We start from the raw sequence: 23,640 nt of genomic DNA, 5'->3' as shown, positions 1-23,640 counted from the left end.
CATAGGTCTTAAATTTTTTAAACGGATCCACGTTTACCTTTCGAGTCCGGCCGGTAATATCGCGACATATATAGAGGACGCGATACCCGGGTTGTGACAGGTCCGAGTTCTGCGAAAATTTAAATGTTATAAATCAGAATAGCTTTTTTATACAGGCTACTAATAAAAGTTTATAACTTATTTATCAAATAAATTAAAAGATTAAGTCCTTGAGTTTGAACAGAAATAAATTAATATTTTAATTACTTATAATAAAATATTCAACTGATAACGATAAATTTCGAATCAAAAAGATGAGTTTTCAGACAAGAAGATTAAATTTCTACTGGAAAGACAAATTTTCAACAAACCACATAAATTTCCAACTTAATATTTGTTAGTAGTAAAATTGTCTACTAAAAGAATACAAATTTTCAATCAAATTCTTAGATTTTCAACTAAAAAAAATTGTGAACCAATAATGGAATAGTTAAATTAAAAAAAAAAAGAATTAAATTTCAACCAAACAAAAAAGTGAATTTTTTAATATAATAGTGAAATTTCCAGCCGTAGAAAATGAATTTTTAAATAAATTAATGAATCTTCAACCAAAAAATTTACTTTTTCAACATCTTTTAAATAAAATAGTTAAATTTTCATAGAAAGAAATGAATTTGCAACTAAAAAATTAATTTATCGCTAAAAATGAAAAAGTTCAATTTTCAGATAAAAAATTAAAAAAAAAATAAAAGCCAAAATGAAGAAGATTTGAACAAAATACTTAAATTTTCAATCAAAATGAATGAATTTTTAACAAAAAAATGTATTTCCAACTGAAACGTTAATTTTGAACAAAGTAGTTAAATTTGTAACCGAAGAAATCAATTTTTAACCAATAATAAATGAATTCGCAAACATGACGAATAATTTTCTAAAAAAAAATTTTAAGCACATAGTTGAATTTTTAACTAAAAAGATCAATTATCAAGAAAAGAAATACGAATTTTTATAAACTAGTTAAATGAATTTTCATATAAATGGTTCATTTTTAAACTAAAACCGATGAATTTTTAACAAAAAATAGACGGTTAAATTTTTAATCAATCAATTTATAACGAAAAAACTGATTTTTACCAAAATAGTTGATTTTTTAATTTGAAAAAATGTTTTTTTTTTATTTGTCGCTGTAAAAAATATAAAACTTTTGAAAACATTTACTGTTTTATTCAAATTATTGAAAATTGGGAAGCGGTTAAAACTTATAATCTTCAACATTTTTAAATACCTCGAAATCCTTTGCAATATTTTTAATTATTTTTATTTTTTATGAAATCATTTTAAACATTGGTGATTTCAAGAAAATATTTGTTTCATATATTCAAAATTCCCTAGTTCTCGTTTTTCGCGTAAAGCTCTCAATTAAATGTGTTATAGCAACGTATAAAAATGAGTAAGAGGATATATTGAACCACATAGAGCCACATAGAAAATTTATAAATTCTGTATGGTTCTATATGGTTCTATATATCCTTTTGTCCATTTTTATGAGTTTCTATAAGGCATTTAATAGAGGGATACAAAATGTATGCATTTTATTGTAAATTCGTCTTTTGCAGTAGAAAATTAATCTTTTTGAATGTATATTTAACTGATTGGAAGGATATTCAAATATTTGTTTGAAAATTTATATTTTTTTGTTTGAAATTATTTTTCAACTGAAATTATATTATTATAATCATTTTATTTTGGTAGAAATGATTTGTTTTCAGTCAAAAATACAATAATTTGATTAAAAATGGATGTATTTTGTAATAAATTCGTCTTTTCGGTACAAAATTCATCTTCGTAATTAAAAATTTACTTGATTGAAAATTGAACTACTTTATTAAAAATTAATCAACTGCAAATTGAAATATTTCATTTTTGGTTCAAAGTTGATCATTTTTAGTTAAAAATATCATTTTGTTTTAAAATGAACGTTTTTGTTGAAAATTCATATTGTGGGATTAAAATTGAAACTTTTTTGTACAAAGTTAATCTTTTTGGCTTAAAAATTCTATTATTTTCGTAAAAAATTCAATTACTTAATTGAAGTTGTTGGTAGAAAATTCATATTTTCGGTTGGGAAATTCAACAGTTGAAGATTCAACATTTTAGTTCACATTATTCCTTTTTGTTAAAAATGTAATTATTTTGTTAAAAATTGAACTGATTCAACTGTTGGGTTGAAAGTTAGTCGCTTTGAATTTCAAAATGAAGAATATTTAGAGAGGATAAAGTTACATTAAAAAAGGTTTTAATTTGAACAATTAAAAATCCAGATAATTAAAAACTAATATATGTTCCAACCCAAATTTTACAAACTAAATAATTTCAAAGAGACCTTGAAAATTAAACTGTTAAAAGTACAATATTTAACTCGTTTCAAACCAACAACAATGTTAAAAAATTAAAATTCAGAAAAAAATGGAAAGAAAATTCCTCCCATTCTATTTTAAGAAAAATGTGGAAATTAAAGAATTTTTCCTCCTCCAACTTAATTAAAATGGTAAAAATACAGAATTCAAATTTTAAAAAAACTTTCCTTTTTAAATTTCGAAGCAAATTAAATACTACAGTTTCGTGCCTTTCAATTGAATAAAAAAATTTTCCTCTACCGATTCAGCAAAAAAACTGGAAATAAGAAATTCTTCCCTTTAACTTCAAAAAAATTTGGGAAGTTAAGTATCTATTTCCCCGCTTCAACTTGATTAAAATATTAATAAAAATGTTTAAAATAAAAAAATCCTTTATCAAAATGATTGGATAATCCAGAAAATAGTTACATAGAGAGAGTTGGCGACACACACAAAAATAAGAATAAAAAAATAGGGTTAGTAGTTCGGAAACAGTGCCCCCCCCCATACATGAAAGGGCTTCTAATTTTTTATTTTACAGATTAAAATTTTTGTAAATTTGAGAATTTAAATTATTTAAATTGAAAACTTTTTCTGGTTTAAGAATGTCAATTTTTTTATTTTAATGACCTTATTTTTATATTGAAAATAATGTTTGAGTCGTAAAACAGCGATACCTGTCAATATACTATCTTTATTATATTTATTATAAATATTATTTTTATTTATTATATTGGCATTTTTTGTTTTTAAAGGTTTGAAATTCTACAAAAGCTCTTCCAAATATCTGATCCGTCGATTGAGTAATTTATTTCGTCATATTTTTTAAATAGTGCGTAAACAAAAAAAAGATTTTTTTTCTATTTCATATTTTATTTATTAAAAAAGTTTTAATTTATTAAAAAAATGTTTAAAACACTTCATACGAAAATTTATTTTTATACATTTTTTAATTTTTGTATGTTTTATTATTAGTAAACAAAAGACATCCAAACAGGTAAACGCGCACTTTGCGCTATGCATTTACAGCTAGTGGAAGGGTTGTTTAAATTTGCCGCACTTTAACCAGATTAAACGTTTATGGTTGCCGTTTCCCAGGGGCACTGACGTCAGTCGAACAGCCAAGATGGTTGTCGAATGTTGATAAGTGGTTCAGTGAGACGGTGAATTCGGTGAAAGTGAAAAACGGGAGCCTCCGCGGGCCAAAGTATGTTCGCGAAATAGGGGAAAGCACGGTTTAATTACGGGTTCGTCGACGAGTCAAAGGATGGCGGACGAGGATGCCGAGCAGGAGATTCGACGTGCCTTGGACGTCGTTCAATCCATGATTGACATCTCGGCCGATCGACTCGAAGGCCTCAGGACACAATGTTCGACCAGCGCCGAACTAACCCAACAAGAAATTCGAACTCTCGAGGTCAGAAAATCACTTTTTTCTCAACTTTACCAATTTTTTTTCTCCCAGTTGGTCTCCTTGAAGTTTTAACCTTGAGGCCTGGAAATGCAATTACCCCAAAAACGGAATCTTTCTCTTCATTTTTCATGATTTATTTTCTTGATCTGTGTTTTTGAGTCGTTAACTCATTGCAGGTTAGAAGTTTTGAAGGAAAATTGAGTTCAGGGACACTCTTGGCATGACGTATTTTTGACGTCTCGTGGACGTCACGGGGCCACGGACAGTTTTTGTGAGGTTAGAAAATTCGGTGACATTGGGTGAAAAAGTGAATAGTATAACTTTTTTAGTAGAAATAAATGTTGTGATTTTCAACTTCTAAAACTCAGAATTTTGTAGACTTTCTTGAAAATATTATAAATTTTTTATTTGCAAAGCCAATAGTTACGGTTTATTCTTTATTTTGGTTCTAATAATATTTAGAAGTAGCTCTTTTCCAGCCCTCCTAGACTCACGGAAAATACATTTCTGCTATGCTAACCGAATTTCGGCAAACCTAAATTCGGCCTTCATTTATTTTTTCAAAAATTTTCTATTAAAATACAAAATTAATATGAGTAAACAAAAATGTGTCATAGCATTTTATTTTCTTTAAAAATTATTTTATTTTATTTATTATTTTAGAGAAGGAAAGGGAGGATAATACGTTTGGTAATTGATTAAACTTGATATCTTAACTTCATGGTTATTAAAAGTTATTAATGTTATTATATAATATTTATTTTACAATTTTTAGACAATCTAACTGATGCATTTTTGTTAAAAAAATTCTAATCGCCTACGAAAAATACACATCAGCTAAAGTTGTTCAAAATTGTGAGTTTCATCTTTGAGATATAATTTTTGTTATTAACAATAGCAATTTTAGACGAAAAATACTAACATAACGAAAAATCTAAATAATCGATTTCCTGTGAATAATGTTAATATAACCTAGAATATTTTTTAAATTGTACTATTTTGAAATATATAACGATTTTCGGCGAAACACGTGCGCCAATTATAAACCCAAAATTCCAGAAAAGTCTCTAATTTTATCCTTTCTTTGAGTGTTTTTTGATGTGGATATATCTCCTTTATAGAGATTAAAACAAATTATTTTGAACATACGTTCAATATATATGTTTACTTAGTTACAAACTTCAAATAAACTGACGTTTCGACCCGTCCTTGGGTCTTCCTAAAAAAAACTTAAGAAAGGGTTGGAAACAAGTCTTCGATAACATGTACACACAAACAAAAGCGGTTACAATTTTTTAATTTTTTTAACTTATGTAGTCGTCTTCTATTAAAAGAAAAGAGGAGACAACAACAAAAAATTTTTAATTTAATGACTGAATGATAATCTGAAGAATAGTGATAATCTGGAAATGTATAATTTTATTTATTGAAAATATAAACATTCTAGGAAAAACACTAATTTAAGATTTAAAAAAATTATTCTAAATTGCAAATCTTCAAAATGGAATCATTTCCATTGAAATGTGTTAAAATAACCTTGAATAATTTAAAAACCTAAAATTGTTTAAAGATTCTATAAATATTATTCAAATTATAATGATTTCTGATTTAAAATACCAATTTTTGATGTGAAACACCAACGTCACCTATAATCGTTGAAAAATTAAGAATATTTGAAATCATCTATTGACTTTTTAAATACAAATTTCAATTTCCAACCAAAAATACTAACATTCCGTACTTGTTCAAGATTGTAAATTTTATTATGTTAAACAAAAATGATATTGGATTTAAATCTAATGATTATTGTTTATAAGTAGCAGTTTCAGCTACAATACACCGAAATAACCTAAAGTGGTTGAAAAATTGTAAATACTATTTGCAATATAATTTGTTTAAAATTAAAAATACCAATAATTTGCAGCTAAAAACACCACTAACATAACAATACACACATATTCAGAATTGCTAATCTTGGAATTCTAAGAATGTCAACTTTTGTTTAAAAAAAAACGCTAACAAAATCGAAGAACGTAAATTGCTGAAAATGAAACATTTTGAAAATTAAAAAAAAAATGATAATTTCCGTCGAACAAAAATTAACGCAATTCAAAATTTCTCGAAATCTTAAATTTTCTTTAATATCTCACTATTTTATATTACTTTTTTTAAAATAATAATTTGCTGTGAAAAGCGCTAACGTAAAACTACGTATAATATTTTAAATAGTTTATTAGATCATTTGAATGTTTTAATTAAATAGCGCAAGAGTATTAAAAATAAAAAAAAATTCATTTCGCGTAAGGTTTTCTATGATTTTTATTATTGAAACGGATTATTTATAGAATTAATTTTCAAATTAAGCATATGAAGCAACTACAGGTAATGAAAAGGCAATCAGGTTTTCAGCAATAATAAGGTTGATGTTTTCGAGACATTTCGTTACACCTGTTTTTTAGTTAGAAACTTTACTAGATTTTAATTTAAATTTTCCTTTTTTAGTATATGTTGATACTTTCACAAAACATATGAACATCAAAACATTACACGAATAGGTTATTTCGTTTTAACATCTCGATTTTAGCTTTAAAAAGATTTTGTTCTGTTTTAATCACCTTCTGCATTTTCCCCTTTTTCATATTTAAGTTGAAAGCTTAGAATAACGATTTCAGATGAAAAATTTAGAAATGAAACCAGAGAAATCGAGCTTTCTAGTTTAGTAGCCTTTTTTTTATCAAATTTAAATTGAAGACGTTTATGAAACATTTGAAATTTTTGCAATTTTAGGATTTCTAATTGAAAACGTTTAAAATTTTATACAGATTTAAATCAAGGATGTCTGTTGTTGAGATATAATGTTCCTGGCAGTTCCTGGAGTCGAGTTTTACTATTTTTAAGCGCTATTATTTGATTCCGTTTGTAAAAATGACTTTTTAAATAGTGATATGTACTGAAATATGATGATGCGCTCCATCACACAATTCGATTATTTTAGATAAAAGCTTAAAATAATTTGAATCGGACTAAAACTATATTATCATTTGCGAATTCAAGTTTCACTTTTAATGCATTTAATTTATATTTGCTATTATAAAATATTAAAAATAAATGGGTTGAATAATTAAATGTTACCTTTAACATATTTTTTAACAATATATTCAAATTATAACCAAGTTTCACGATTATTGAAACCGTCACGATAAGTAGGACATTTATCATAATAAACATTTGACGAAGTTGTTAAAAAAAGTTGAAAAATTTGCAAGACATCTCTCTGTAGGAAAATACTAATAGAAAACAATTCAAATCGTTTAAAAGAATTTAATTTAAACAATTTTTTATTCGTTGCCGATTTTGAAATTTGGTTACTCTTTCAAAAATGAGGCGAAATACTTTTTTAAAAATCCGTTAGAAAGCTTATTAAATTATGTATCAACTAACCTCTACTAAAGGTATTGTTAATCTTTTGAAGAGAATATACCATTTGAGAAGTTTTAAAAAAACGCAATAATTTTTCGAATTTTGTACCTTGACTTTAACTTGTGGCATGCCCAAGAATAGTTGTAGCAAAAATCTCAATTCATACCACATATTTTTTGAAGTTTTATCTTAAATTTAAGCCCATAAAACTTAAAAAATCATTACGGGTTCTCGAAATACGACTAAAAATGTCCAGTTCTCAAATGTCAAGTATCAGTCGGCGATTACTGTTGTCGACCTCGACAGCAGTAATTGCCGAGAATTTCTTAGATTTTGTTTCTCAACTTCGACTCTTGATGAGACATAGGAAAGTACTTTCGCTGATCGTACCGCCAATCTGCGACAGTAGTTTATTTTTAATCAGCCAGAAGAAAAATATTTAAATTTACATTAGAATGGTCTAAAAGGCATTAAAAATATTTATTATGTTAGATTTCGTTTCAATTTAAAGAAAACATTGTTAATTGCTCTAGTTTTGCAATATCTTCTTAAGAAATCGATAAAATAACTTCAGCCGGGCTCATTTTATAGATAGCTCTGATGGCTTTTCATTTATTTTAGGCAAAGGATGTTAACTATCATATAATTAACTTTAAACAAAAGTAAGCAATCATCGATAAACAGGTGGTATCATACTTGTGATCTGCAATCTAGTTTTAATTAATAATTACCACTTCAGTCTTTGATTGAGGATAAGTTTTACACGTGCAAATAAATACAGTGAACTCTTGTATATTTTATCGGCCGCGAAAGGTAAATATTTGGCTAAGCATCTGCGCTTCATGAATGTCAGTGTTTTTTAAAGTGTTTTTGTTGTCGTACGACGTGACAAATATAACATTTCCTTGAAATAGTACAGTTTTACAACTAAAAATCATTATAATAGAATGAAAAGTCGATAGGTGGAAATGTCAGGAAGGTTATCATAGATGGGATATTTTGACATGGGACTGCATACCCCTTCTTGAAGAAAATACTCTAAACGTAAAAGTAACTTATAAAGGTCTAAATAGTAACATTTTTTGCGAAAAGAATGGAACATGTCTGAGAATATACAGTATGCAATTGACAAATATTACAATTCATACATTTATGACTCTTTTACATTTATAATATTTTCTCCAAAAAGTCGTATGCAATTTCCATGACGTCATGCTAAAATACGCAATTGAAACCAACGTGGGCTTCCCGCTTTTCGGGCCTCTTTTTTAATTCATCAGTCACTGACGCGGACGATGCAGAAACCATGGTGGGTGGTGACGGAACTGCGCAATTTGAAATAGCCCAGCAAAGGGAACTTGAAATAGATAAGCGTTGGAATAAGTGCGTCTTGAAATAAACAAGAATGCACTGTAATTATTTTTTCCCCGACATCAATTTTGTGTTCGTATATTGTTAAAATTTCTATTTCTATACGTTATTTTAGGAAAAATTACAAAAACACATCTTTAAATAAGTCGGAGGGAAAAATTGTGAGAATATATGCAAATTTCGATGCTTTATGCAGAAGCTGTATAGTTTTTATTGATATAATTGCAAGTATTACAAAATTCTCAGAAAAAAATGTTAATTTCTAAGTTTTTGAAAAACTTTAGTTTTAATTAGTACAATATTATAAAAACTTTAAGTTCAAAATTATTCTATTAAAAATACTTTGAGTTCAATACTGTACAATTGTCATAGTTTTTAATTCATAAATAATCTTTTTTGAATGATCAATACTGATAAAGCTATTTAAGTTTGAACGTCTAAAAAAATGGGCCATTTTTAAGGTGCACAATTTAGAAAATTAGCAGTTAATCAGGATAGACAATATTTTAAAGTATGCAAACCCCGAGGGCCACATTATAAATAAAAAAGAAGTTTTTTGTTTTGAGAAACTTCTCGAAATTTGCTTTCACAGTTTCAAAATGTATAGTTCATCTTAGTTATAAAAAACATTTGTTTCAATTATCAGAAAAACTGAAATTATTAGCTCTCTTCTTTTTATTTAATTTACTTCAATTGAGTGATCAAATTATTTATTCATAAAAAGCGCATTTTGCTTATTGTAAAAAAAAACTTATATTTTTATGTACAGGGGAAGTTGATCAAGTTATATTCCAAGCAACTTGTGACCAAATCAAAACTCCCAGAGGAATCGCTGCCTGTGGAAATGCGACAATGTCCATCTCTGTCGCAATGGTTGAGAGTTGTGGGTCTTACACCAGAATCCATTCAGGTAACAATTTTCGAAAATAAAGAAAGTGCACTCTGAGTCTCAACCTACTTCAGCAACAAAAAATAATTTCGGAGGAATTTTTTAAGTAAAAAAGGTTTATTTGCCAAAAAAAATCGATTACGAACTGAAATCTGTAAATCATACAGCCGTCTGAAAATTGCATAAATAAAATTTATAGCATTGAAAAATTTCTTTTGTCAAAAATAGTCGCTTAAATATAATAACCTAGGATTTGATTTTTGTTGGTAAAATACGAGGAAGCGTTAGTGATTCTAAATTAAATTATACAACACCGATGAATTTTTTTGCAGATGGTTTGCTCGAAAGCGAATTCTCTGGAGGCGTTGAAGGAAAAATCCGAGCACGAATTGGGTAGCATGTTGGGGGAAAATAACATGCGACACGAGGAAGAACTTCGCAGACTTTGTCGTGCCCTTCATAATCTCCGCCGTTATATGGGTAAAGATTTTTTTTATCTTAAAGTACTTAGTTTCTTATTCTAAAAGTTTTTACATTTAATAATCCAATCTGAGAACTTCACGTAAATTTCGCGCAACTTTCATGATTTTAATGATTTTATTTATTTGACAAGGTCCTATAAGATTTTTAGTATTTTACAGATTGATCTGTATAGAAAAAATCTATTTTTTAAAGATGTCCTTTTGCGAGGCGACATGGACAACAACGAGATGAACCTCTACTGGGATTCCTGGGACAGACATCACCTGCGAAGTGGACCTTCACCTCGACCTCTTCGATCGCGCGGGACACGAAGTTCAGTACCTTCCGAAGAGAGCATTCCGTATAATAATAATAATCTTAATAGGGATACCTTGGCGCAGGCATCTTCCTTTATTTCACTATCGTCCAATACTAGTCCACCCTCAACGCCATCCCTCCTCAGACAAGGTCGCCGTAAGTAAAGTTCTACTCATTCATTTTTACATTTTCATTATTTATGGTGGAAATTATTAGTTTCATGTGAATTTGGAATTATATACAGTAAAACGGGTTTTACGAACATATCTGTCTGTCGGTCGGTCTCTAGTCTAATGAGGCGATAATTTTCTATGGATTTTTTTATCAGAATTTCAAATGGTTTAAGTTTTTTGCGGTCCAAAAAAGTAGGTCAAGTTAGTTAGCCAGCCTTTACCGCTAATATTTATGGCTTTACCGTGATACATAAAAGTAGGAAAATTCAACTCTCTCAAGAAACTGTGAGAGCTCGAACAGCAAAGTTTCTTGACTCAAAAAGATCTACGAAATGCCCCTTAACCGCCTTTTTCATAGGAACCTAGTTTGGCCGTGAAATCGTATTTTTTTACATTCTAATTGTTTGTGATGGGTGGTGTTAGTTTCATGTGAATATAGACCTATCCAGTTTTTCAGCAATTCTCGACGTTTTGAGGTTTTGTTTATATGGAACGCAGCCAGAAAGTGAATAATATTGCAAGCTTAGTAGGTTTCCAGATTGCATGCCTCATAGTTTGGTTCCATATCTCTTATTTCCATTTGCATTTTGTATTTTTACCTATTTAGTACTTTAAAAAAAAACTGTCTCTATTTTACCTATTAAAAGTAATTTAATGACAGTGTTAAATAATCTTTGAACGTTTTAAGTGATCTTGTCGACATTTTCCATTTTCTAAGCGAAAGAAAACTGAAAAAAAACTGCTTTTAGATCAAATATACGCAGTGTTGAAATTTTGAACAAAAATCGTGAAGTGCGTTTGTTTTTATTGTAATTCAGAATAAAAAAGTAATCGGGAGCAGGACAAAGCTAACAAAATACAATTCTTCAAAGCACCAAATAATCTTATAAATATTGTTGAATAATGTTTTTCTCTTTTTAAAAACATTATTTTATTGTTTATATTAACTGTGACAGGATGGCCGCTAGACTGGGTAATGACCGGAAAACCCCGGGAAACGACAGTGCATTTTTTTTACCGGGAATTTTACATTTTTAATTTAAAGAATTTTTAAATGCTTTCTCAAAGACTTGAACAAATAAAAAATAAAAGCCTTTGATGTTTAAATTTTTTTATAAAAAAAATTTTTATTTCATAAATAAATCATTTTTTTTTTAGTTCATCTGTTCTTTAAGTAATAAAAAGTGAACAAACATGATTTGACAACACGATTTTAAACCGGTTCAACATTTAAGAATGTTCAGATTTTAACGGTTTCAATTTGAAAGTCTTAGTAATTAAACAAATGTGAACGTGTGGCTGAAAATTTATAAACTATTTTCAACTTAAAAATAACTTCATAATAATATATTCCTGATTAAAGGATTTTATTAAATTTAAAATATTGTTTCAGTCTAAAATATTCCATTTTAACCCATTCAATTTGAAGTTTATAATTAAAAAGAAGATTAATTATTGAATACTTAGCAATATTTGAATTTTTATTTAAGACAAGTAAATTGAAACCAAAGATTTAAAAGTAAAGAATCATTAACTGAATCGTTTGAGATAGAAAACCTGGTATTTGAAAAATGCTTAATTTGTAAGTGATATTTTTAAATTTTGATGTATAATTTACAAATGAACATCTGAAGAAAAAATTTCAGTAATTTTAAGAGATATTTAGCAGTTTTAAAAAGATTAAAAATTATCATGCAAATTTTAGAAAGCTTTCTTAAAATCTTCTTGAATCTTTTTTGAAAATTTTGTTTAAATCTTTGAAAAACTTTTTAAATATTCTCTTAAAATCATTTTTCAAAATGAAAAGTTATTTTTAATTTTCCTAGGAATCTTAAGAAAATGTTTTTATTATTTTTAAGCCTTTCACAATTCTTGAAAATAATCTATTTTTTTGTTTAAAATGTGCGAAAATTTACATTTTGTTTTATATCAGGCCATCATTTCAATTTTTACATTAAGTTTGAATCTTTTCAAACTCTCTACATATCTCTTAAAATTACTCAAATTTCGCCTACAAATAATAAATGTTCAATTGTTATTTTTACATCCAAATTGTAAAGAAATGTTCTAAAATTTGCAGGTCTTTCTGAAAATTGTAGAAAAAATTCAATCCATTTTGACAGATATTTAGAAGTTCTGAAAATATTTCCAAAATAATTTTAAATTTAAAATAAATTTAAAATAACTTCTAGAATTCTCAAGATTTTGAAATAAAATGTTGAAGCTTTCCAAGGACGTTTAAACTATTTTAAAATAAAATAATTAAATTTCTAATTTACGAAGTGTTCAGTTAAAATGTTTCAATTTTTCAATATTTGATGTTTCTAGCTTGGAATTCCTTAAAATGTTATAATTTTGAAAATTTTAAAGTTCATTGATTGATGTTTTAATTTAGAGCATTGAAAATGATAACGTGGATATATATTTTTTTATATTGAAAAATGTTATTACCATCAATTTTATACGCGTAAATTATTGAGCATTTGAATAAAAAAATTTTTAATTAAAAACTTTTAAATTTCAATTTTTAAAGTTCAAAATTTAACAGTTCCACTTTGAGTGCTTTCATTTGCAACTCAGTTTTTATTACCTCAATTGGAATTTTTGTCAGCTTTAGTGTTCCATTTTTTAAATTTCATTGAGCGTGAAAAATGTTTGCGAACCAAGAAAAAAGCGAGAAATGACCGGGAATTTATTTCGTCGATTAAAACGGCCACCCTGTGTAAATATTGGGCATTATTTAACATAATCCAAATCAACGTCTTTGTACTTTAGATAATAAAAAAAATGATATCTTAATATATTTTCAAGTTTAAAAAAATGAACTAAAATTATAAATTGTGAAGAAATGTAATTAATTGATGAAATTTAGTTTTTGATTTAGGACAAAAAGGGAATTTTCATTATACTTGTTTTTAAATTAAACATGATCTAAAGGATCTTGTTCTAAATAAGAAATCACAACATAGGAACCAAATTTTCGAAATAATTTACAAATTGCTATTTTATCCATTTTACATTTATTTATACTCGCCTATTAGTGCATTTAGGTTTTAAATTATTGAGCATAATTATTTTAATCGAATCTACAGAAAAGAATTATCAATCAATGTTTATTTTCATTTTAAGTGATTAAATTATGTCTTTTAAAGATTAATTTAATGAATATATAAATTATTTCACAGTTTTAGATGACTGTTATGTAATAAATAGAATCAAGTTTATCGCGGGTGTAATTTTATAAATTTTTATAATTTTATAGTAACTTTTTAAAATTTTATAATTTTCTTCTTTTTTTAATTTTGTTACCAAACGGACAATAAGACTCAGGAAATTTCAAAATTATTCAGATTTTATTTTAAAAGGTTAATTTTAAGTTTAAAAGAATCGAAAATAATTTAAATCTTGAGAAGATTGTGATAAATGTAAAACGAAATGTACATTTTTGATGATTTAGAACAAAAAATGAGAAGCCTTTTAAGAAGTTTTAAAGGTTTTAGGAGAACAATAAAATTGTCTCAAGATTCTTGGTAAAATTTTAAGTAATTTCTGTATTTTGAAGAACTGATTCTTAAAGAAAAAAGAGTCAAAGTTTAAAAAAAATGGTATTATGCTTAATAAATATTTTAAATTATTCAAACAATTCCCAGTTAGTTTTACACTTGTGAAAAAGCCTATTTTTTCAATGTAGATTTTTGAAAATTTTGAAACGGGAAGCAGGATTAAAATTACGAAAAGTTTCAAGAGAATAAATATTTTTTCTTTAGATTCCCAGAAAAATGTTGAATGATTTTTTATTGTGAAAAATTAACTTTAGGATAATGTTCTAAAAGATTTCAAAGTATTTCCATAAATATTTCGAAAAATAAACTGGCAGTCTTGAAGGCAAATTTTTTTGTCTTTAAAAAATGTTAAGAAAAATTCGAAAATTTTTAAAAGACATTTAGAACGTTCAGATATATCAAAAAGATTTTTTTTTTAATGTTTAATTTTATAACTATAAAAATTCTGAGAAAATGTAAATTGTTTACAATTTTGTAAAAAGAAGCTTTTTTATGAATTCAGAAAGGTTTTTAGAAAATAAAACAACATTCTCCAGATTATTAGGAAAATTTAAAGTTATTTTCTGGAAGATTCCAGAACATTTTTTTATTATTTTGCAGAATTAAAAAAAAATGGTAGCTTAAAAAATTTTCAAGTTTGAAAAAATGAAGTAAAATTACACATAGTCAACAAATTTAATTTATTGTAATGAATTCATATCAAAAATTTGCTTTTCGCCATAAATATTTTCATGAAATTTAGCCTAAGATTTAAGAGGGAAAAGGAATTTTCATTATACTTGTTTTTAAATTAAACATGAACTAAAGTTATTTCAAGCTAAATAATAAACGTTTTTAAAAATGATTTATAAAATCGAAGAAAATATTTTATTGCAAATTATTACTGGTTTTGGAAAAGAACAATTTTCATTGTTTATTTAACACTTTAGGTAAAAGTTGCAACTATTATTCAATCCTAATGCTGTAGGGCTTATTTTACTCATGAAAAGATTCTCCTCAAATCTCATCGATACGTTTTTAGATAAAAAAATTTATTCAGGGATTATAAAATCGTTATTTTTGTAAACAATAGGTTTACATGAGTGCATTTTAAAGTAAAAACTACCAATGAGATTTGCAGAAAATCTTTTAAGGAATAAAATAAGCGATACAGCATTATATTTAAATAAGAATTGCAACTTTTACCTTCAGAGAAAAAGGAAAACATTAAACTCTAAATTGTTACTGCCAAATAAAGAAAACCCGAAATATTTTTTTCAAAAGTTCACCTTGTCTTCTTGTCCAAAATTAGTTATAATTAAAATTAGTATATTTTTCTCCATTTTATGAATCATTTTTAACAAGGTTCATTTTTTGAACTTGAAAGAACATATTATAATAATAAATAAGGGAGCACACTGTGTTCATTAAAACATATAATTTGTGTATTAACATATTTGAAAATTCGAAATGAATTTAAATTAATAAATAAAATAATTCTTATGTTATATATATATAGTATAACATAATAAAAAATATTATAAAATATCTTTTTGGATACTTGAAAATTACACAAATAATGATATGTCTAATTTGATTGCGCATGAATTATGATTTGTTGTGGTTAGTAAAAATGCATTGGGATTGACGTCTAAAAGCAGTGAATTCTACGATTTTCTCTAATTATTTTTTATTTAGAAGGTAATAAAAAATCTTAAAGATTATTATCTTTTACCCAGAACCATCAGAAAATTATTTTTATTTGAAAAACATTTTTTTTAACACTTGCCTTGCAATATTTCAATTCTAGGCCAACTGCATAGCCGGCACCGCCAAGCGGCGACCGTCAAGTCTCATGATAAATATTTTCCACAGGCCTCTAAAAAAGTGGCATGGGGCTGATTAATATGAAACAACTTATTTTTGGATATGAAAATAACCAAATTCTGTGAGGTTAAACATATATTTATATACTGAAACCTTAATAAAGATTTAAAATACACTGAACGCTTGCCTATTCCAAGGGCCACGAAACGTAAGCATTTTCGTATTTCAAGTCAGCGTTTTTCAAGTGTTTTTGTTGAAGTTTGACGTGATTATTATCGCATTTCCTTGACATAGTACAATTTTCCAAATAAAAGTAAATATAATGGAATAAAAAATCGACTTATTTCGCGAAACATTAAGTATTGTTGCATGAAATTATGATAGGATTGATGGAAATGTCAGGAAGGTTAGCATAGTTAGTACATCTTGAGATCGGACTGCATACGCCTTTTTGTAGAAAATATTCTAAACGTAAAAGTAAATTATAAAATTCTGAATAGTAATATATTTTGCGAAATACAATCAACTACGTGAAATTAGATACACTAACCTCAAATGTTTGATATTTTATTTTATTTTGTTAAACTAAAAGGTCGGTAATCGACAAAAGAGTGGAATCATGTTCAATACTCAATTTTTCCCTTTTTGGTACACACTTTTTGCAAGATTTTAAATAATTTTTGGAATGGATTTTACAATATTCCTACTTGACGAAATCCTTCTAAAAAAAATAGGCGTGTCACAAAAGCTCGAAAGCATTGTTATCGCTTTTACGCGATGCCGATTGGGTAATTTTAAAAACTCAAAGAATGAAGAAACCGTTTCTTTAACATACTTTTGGTAATTGAACCAAAAGTAACTTCAAAATTAAGAACATAATTTTGACTTAATGACAGATTTTGAAAATTATTCAAAAATCGGTATTCATAATTAAATAATTAAATTTAAATTAAATTTAAATTAATTTTAAATTATGTGACAAATAAGTCCAAAAAAACGCAGTCAATGAAATCTTATAGAAAATTCTAATCACATTCAAATAGTCGAATTTAATTCTACCTTGATGTAGTCCATTTTGTCCGATTATTTTTATAATTATAATCCGATGTAGTTCATCTGTAAATCCATTGAAATTGTATTTTTGATGTTTTTCTTAATATTAAGAAAATGTTTTGAAATTAGGGTGTCGAATTATGTCACACGTGGCGAATCACATTTGGTTAATATGAAAAATAATTAGCTAATTTTAAATAATTGTATGTAAATTGAAATAAATTTGCCATTCATATTGAATTGACTGGAATTTTCTCGCTTTAATTAAAAGAACTTCCGTAAATCTAATGCAACGTTTTAAAATCATCTAAGATTTTCTTTAAAAAAAAATGTATATACATCATTTTTCTGAAAAATGATCCGAGTTTTATGCTTTAATGTTCTAGTAAAAATACAAATCTGGTGTTCATATTTGAACTATCAAAATTCTTAAAATATCAGTATTTATAAAATTCATAAAAAATAATAAACCGAAAAAGTAAACACCGAGTAATACGTTATATTAAAAATTTTAAGTAAGGTGATTTCCTGAATATTCGATACACTCATAGTGAAAAATTATTTTTTATTTATTTGTATTGGAATTATTATAGGTCAGGTTTCAACAAATTGTTGTAGGCACATTGAGAGATGCAATTTTTATTTTATAACAGAAGCCATTGACAACTGTAATTTAGTAATTTTTCAATTTGTGCATTATCCTTTATTAAAACTACTTTTTCTTTAACGAATATATTCTCATCACGTTTTTCGTACTTTCTACTTGATTAAATTTATGTTTAAAAAGCGAAATTTTCAATACTGTGTTAAAAAATATGATATTAAATGTATGTTATATTAATTTCTGTATCACTGTCCGGGAATGTTTATTCAGATATTATAAAAAAGTACCAATTTAATTTTAATATTTGTTCCTTATTTTCCATTTATCTTTATTCGCAATTTTGTAGATATTTTAAAGATGAGAAACTTTGCTGTAAACCTTTCATCTTATATTGCGTTGTTTAGAAATAAATTTGAATTTGTTATTTTCTTATGACATTTCCCATGATTATTTTAACCCAAAACTATTATCGGTATTAAAAAAAAAAAAAAAACAGAAAATTCTGTAGACTTAAGGAAATTCTCATTAGAGAATTAATTCAAAACTTATCGCTTTATCAGACTACAGACAGACTGCTAGGCAGGTGTTATCGTGAATCCCGTTTTTCGTGACTCGCGGGGTCTCGAAACGCTGAGAGTTGATGAAATTTGGATAGATCCAAATTCACTTGAATCCAATACATTCTATCATAAATGATGGGGATATAAAAATGGCTTGATATTAATTAGATATTTAAATTTAAGAAAAATAATCAATTGAGCTTAAATTTGATTTAATAGAAACCACATGAAGATATATATTACCTGCCATTTATTCTACCAATTAGTGACAATTAAAGAATAAATAATAATTAAATTCTGGATGTACATTCAAACAAATCACCTACAAGTAATTTCATCATATTTTAAACCGATTTTATATACCTTAAAAAAGTTTTTAAAATTTTTATTTAAATTTTCGATTATTATAAACTGACAAAACAAAAATGAAAAGATTGATTAAGGAATATTAGTATATATGTGAGAGATAAACGCTTTTAAAGTTATACTTTATTACTATTATAAAGTGAGGTAAATGTCCCACTAATCTAATAAAATAATCTGCCTAAACTAATATATTGCTAAAAAAAATTTTAAGTAACATTTAGTGATAAAATTCGTATATTTTTTAGTATTTTGTAGTATTAAATAGAATTGCAAATAATTGAAATAAGATGAAATGCACGAAAATTGGTGTAATTAGCATAATTTATCGGCACGATTTTTTAAAGTAAAATAATGTCTTCCTATTACGTAACTTTTTGGAAGATTCTTAACTAGTCTGGTTGAAAGAACATATTGTACATGATTAAAATGTTGAATAAAACGTTACCGTAAAATCAAAAAAATCTTCTAAAAAGTGTGCACATTTCAAAGAATCAAAATGATTTCTTAAAAATTAACATCAACATTTTCTGTTTTTACAGCGTGCTTAAAATTTCTGACCACTCCCCCTTCATCTAAAAAGAACCAGACCGGACTTCAGAGCTTCCAGCAACCGGAAGTCTTCCCACTGACAAAGTCCAAGTCACACGAGTCACAATTGGCGAATCGACTTGAAAATGGAGACTCGGCTGCTAGGTGCTAAAAAATATAAATATTTATTATTGACATTTTAAATAATTAAAAATAATCAAAGTTGCTGCCATTGCATAGTAATTATTAATTACGTAAATTGACGCCTACTATGTATATCGTATAAAAATGATGAATTTTTGATGCAGTAAAAAGATGTTGAATATTGTGCGAGACAAAACATTTTTTTGTAAATTAATGAGAAAAATTGGTAATTTTCAATACTTAAATTTGTGACGTAAGTTCTGAAAGTTACCTTCTTTAACTTACAAAGATTTTATTAACATCATTTGATGTGATATTAATTTTTCAGTTGTCCAAATGACCAAGTTGGCTCCGTTAGCAGAAGATGTCGTTTGCCAACAGAACCTAGTTCTTGCACTGGTACGGATATCATTTGCGAGGGTTTCGCCCAGAATACCAGCAGTCCAATTAAATCGCCTCCGTACTCCAGCGCTGAAAGTGATGATAATAGTTCAAAAGGAACAGGTGAGAAAATCTAGGAGGGATTGATTATTAAATTTAATTTTAATTTTAATTTTTCATCGGGAATTTGTTGACTTCTTTGTTTTAGTGCAAAAACATATCTAATCACTTTAAACTTCTTATGCAATTATTGGAAATTGAGTTTCTTTTGGAATTATTTTAAATTATTTCAAAAATAGAAATTTGGAATTTGGAATTGTTGAATTTTAAATACGAACTTTAAAATCGTCTAATGTTCAACTTTCAAAACATCTGTGTCAAGAATTTGGTTCCATGAGCAGCCCCATCTTTTAATTATTTCACATTTCTTTCAATAAATTAACTCATGGGTTAATCATTATTCAATTATTTCTAAATTGTCTTGAATTTCGTTGAAATATTTCAGGGGATTTTAAAGATTTTAGGGTGTTTTTAAAACTTTTAAAGCAGTTCCAAGAGCTTTTAATATGAAGTTTTTTTCAGCGAATTGAAAAAAATCAAACGAATGATTAATTAATTTAAATAATTTGAAGGAATTTCAAAGCATTTTGAATATTTTATGATAAAGAATTTTTCTAGAGTTTCAGAAGATATGGAACGATTTTACAGGGCCATTAGGGTTTTATGATATTTTAAAAGATTTCACATGATTTTACAAGGTTTCCGAGGATTTCAATTATTTTAAGGGATCCTAAAGTTCGCAGTGTATTTTAATACATTTTCCAGGATTTCAGAAAATATATAATTTCACGAGATTTTCTAACATTTTTAGTGGATTTCCAAGAATTTATTCAGAAGAAGTGAGGCATTTCGTTGGATTTTAAAGGATTTGAACTAATTTAGTGAATCTTAAAATATTTCTAGAAATTTGTAATTTATTTTAATAATTTGGATGAATTTCAAAGCGATTGCAAAAAGATTTTCCTATACTTTCATTAATATCGCCAAATCTCATAGAATTTAAGGGGATTTTATCATATTTTAGTGAATTTTCAAGAATGTATTCACGAGAAGTGAGGTATTTTGTTGGATTTTAAAGGATTTGAATAGTTTTTAAATTGTTTTTTGAAATTCACTTTGAATTCTGAGCAATTTATCCTGAATTTATTTTAATTCTTTAGAATTATTTTATATTTTTTTAATTCAATGGATAAAACGAGCAAAGGATTAAAATTTCTTTTAGGTATAATACGTAGTTTTGAAGGGATTTCAGACTTTGAAATCTTTTATGGTATTTTAAAAGATTCTAAACCATTTTCAAGAGATTTTAAGGGGTTTAGTAATTTTAAGGAATTTCAATATTTAATATTTGTTCACATTTTTGAATTGTTTTCAATTCTTTTGATTGCTTTTTAAATTCAGCTTGATTTTTTTTATCAATTTCATCGAATTCTTCTCATTTCCTTTACATTCCTCTAAGTTCACTCAAATTTTACTGAAATCAATGGAATTTTTTCAAGTTTAAAAATGATTGCTCGTTCATTTGAATTCTTTTTTGGCTATAAATTAGTAGAGTTTCCAAGATTTGAAGAAATTTTTAATTCTCCGTTTGGAATTCACCCTGAATTCTTATTAATTATCCCTGAATTCTTTAGAATTCTCCAGAATTGTCTTACTTAATTCAGTGAATTTTTTTATTTCAAACAAATATTCTTTAATTGATCTTGAATCATTTTACTTCCTTTCAATTCTTAGGCGTTTCCTTACATTTCTTTGAATTGACTTAAATTTTTCTAAGCTGAGTTCAACAAAGTTTTTTCATATTTTTAAATTGTTTTCAATTCATTTTATTTGTTTAAAATTTCATCGAATGTTTATGAATTTCATCAAATTCTCGTTTATCTTAAAGCCCTCTAAATTCGTTTTAATTTGACAGAAATCAGTTGAATTTCTTTTATTTAAAATTGTTTCCACTTTATTTTAATTATTTCCAGTTTCATTCGAATTCTTTTAGTCTCATGATTTTTCTTGAGATTGTTACCCCTTGAGCTTTTAATAATTAAGTTATTAGATATTATTTCAAGCCGATTCAAATTAAATAATTTAAAATATTTTAAATTAGACGATTAAAATTTAAGTAAGGAGCGCCTAAAAATGAAAAAAAATATGAACTCAATCTATATTGTAAAAATAATTGAAATCCTTCACAATAAAATAATTTTTGAATGAAGACGCTACAAAAATTACTATTTAAGTTTAATATTTTATAAGTCAGGCAATTTTAAACTATATCAGAGTGTGCAATTGAATAATATTGATTTGGTTTTTTTAACTATACAATTTTATTTCAAATTAGAGGGATCATTTTTTATAGAATGCATTCAAATTACAACAATTTTTAGATGGAAAAATTCAATATATTTTTATTTAAACTGAAATCGCTAAAAATGGTTGAATTTCAAAATTAAAACCTTTTAATATTCAAATAATTGTAAATCTAATCATTAAAACTTGAATAGTCTAAGGTTGAAATTTCGAAAATTTGACCGTTCAAAATTAAAAGTGATTCAAATTGTACAAATTTAAGCAGAAAATGGAGAATGGAAATGTTTATAATAATATTTATTTTCCATTTTCTTTCACTTTCAAAAATTTGCGCTGCTTCTTTTTTTCTTTGTCTAATTTCAATGATCTTAAAATTGTTCAATTTTGAAGTTTTGAATTTTAATTGTACTTAGTTTGAAAATGTTCAGTTTGAATTATCTTTTTGTTTGAAGGTATCAATATAAAAATTCTCGAATGTTGACGCTTTCTACTTCGGAATTGTTTATATTTTTTATTTGGAGATTCTCTATTAGTTTAGAAAGCTTTGAATATTTAAAATCTTTTCGAAATCTTTGGGAAATCATTAAAATTCTTATGAAATTTTTGTATTTTAAGGGACTTTTATAGAAACTTTATGGTTATATGTTTCATATATTTACGAACTAGAAAAATAGCTTAAAAATGAGTCCAGTAACATTAAAAAATATTTATTGTTACAGAACTTATTGAAAAATTCAGATAACATTGCAATTTACACTATTTTTGCAATATCTGTATACAAAATAGACAAATTGTCTCCACCCTGGACTCATTTTATAGAGAATTTTGAGAGAATTCAATACTTTAAAGAGAAAATTGTTTAGCTCTGACATAATTAAAATTAAGAGAACTTTATCAGTCATCAAAAAAGAGGTGAACGTAAACTTTTACACGATAGTAAAATAAAAATAATTCAACTTTTAATTTAAGAAGTGTTCTGTTTATAACAAAAATGTAATGGTTCAATTTTTAATACTTCGGGCTTAAAATTGCTTAAAATTATTTCCAGCTCAGTTTTTACTACTTCAAATGCGAAAAAAAATAGCTTTACAGTTCGGATTTTTTAATTTCATTGACCTTGGAAAGTATTTGCGAACCAGGAAATGACCGGTATTTTGTTCCTCTTAATAAAATGGCCACCCTGATTCTGGAGGTGGGTTTTGTTAATAATTTAATTAGAAATGTTCTCGTTGAATGCAAATATTTGTCAGAAGAGTTGGAATTAGTTTTCACTCCTTCACGATTTTTATCTTCACTAATTTTTCGCTATTTAATGTACTCGCTCTCTCATTATTTGTAGGGACGAGTCTCCAAGTGCCAAAGTCTCCGCGAACGCCGACCGTGAGTCGTGGAATGGGTCACATGATCACGCATCGCTTCACAAAGACGTTCAAGATGATGACGACCTGTGATTATTGCGACAAGCAGATGTTCATCGGTCTTAAGTGCAAGGAGTGCAAATACAAGTGTCACAAGGACTGTGCGTCCAAAGTTCCGCCCTCGTGCGGTCTACCTCAGGAACTCATTGACGAGTTCAAACGGACTCTTCAAGCCGACAGTAAATTCAAAATTCATTTCAAATTCGAAATTAATAATAATAATTTATCAGGAAAAACTGAAAGCTGGTTTTATGAGATGAAAGTAAAATAAACCTGGAAAAGTCATGGAATTAACCAAAAATGACTGAATCTTTTTTAAACTTCTCTATTTCAAAGTCTTAATAATTTAGTGTTTTATAGCCAATTCTACATTTAAAAAATGTAAACGAAAATTTAAGGAAAAGGCAAATATCAGGCATAGTGTAAGAATT

At 26.6% G+C, this 23,640-nt stretch overlaps 1 protein-coding gene across 1 annotated transcript in view; it reads left to right on the top strand.

Annotated features, from left to right (window-relative positions):
• The first annotated feature begins 3,502 nt into the window (after nt 1-3,502).
• LOC117171071 (kinase suppressor of Ras 2) overlaps nt 3,503-23,640 on the top strand; it is a 42,032-nt gene continuing 21,894 nt past the window's right edge. The window contains exons 1-7 of the mRNA XM_033358123.1: nt 3,503-3,792; nt 9,350-9,490; nt 9,802-9,949; nt 10,145-10,405; nt 18,914-19,067; nt 19,375-19,550; nt 23,131-23,388. Coding sequence (XP_033214014.1) covers nt 3,643-3,792; nt 9,350-9,490; nt 9,802-9,949; nt 10,145-10,405; nt 18,914-19,067; nt 19,375-19,550; nt 23,131-23,388 — 1,288 coding nt within the window. The 5' untranslated portion in view covers nt 3,503-3,642. The remainder of the gene's footprint in view (nt 3,793-9,349; nt 9,491-9,801; nt 9,950-10,144; nt 10,406-18,913; nt 19,068-19,374; nt 19,551-23,130; nt 23,389-23,640) is intronic.

Source organism: Belonocnema kinseyi, chromosome 1 (assembly GCF_010883055.1).
Source record: "Belonocnema kinseyi isolate 2016_QV_RU_SX_M_011 chromosome 1, B_treatae_v1, whole genome shotgun sequence".
NCBI lineage: Eukaryota > Metazoa > Arthropoda > Insecta > Hymenoptera > Cynipidae > Belonocnema > Belonocnema kinseyi.
The sequence above is the reverse complement of the archived record's forward strand: the minus strand, read 5'-3'. Positions and strand labels throughout refer to the sequence as shown.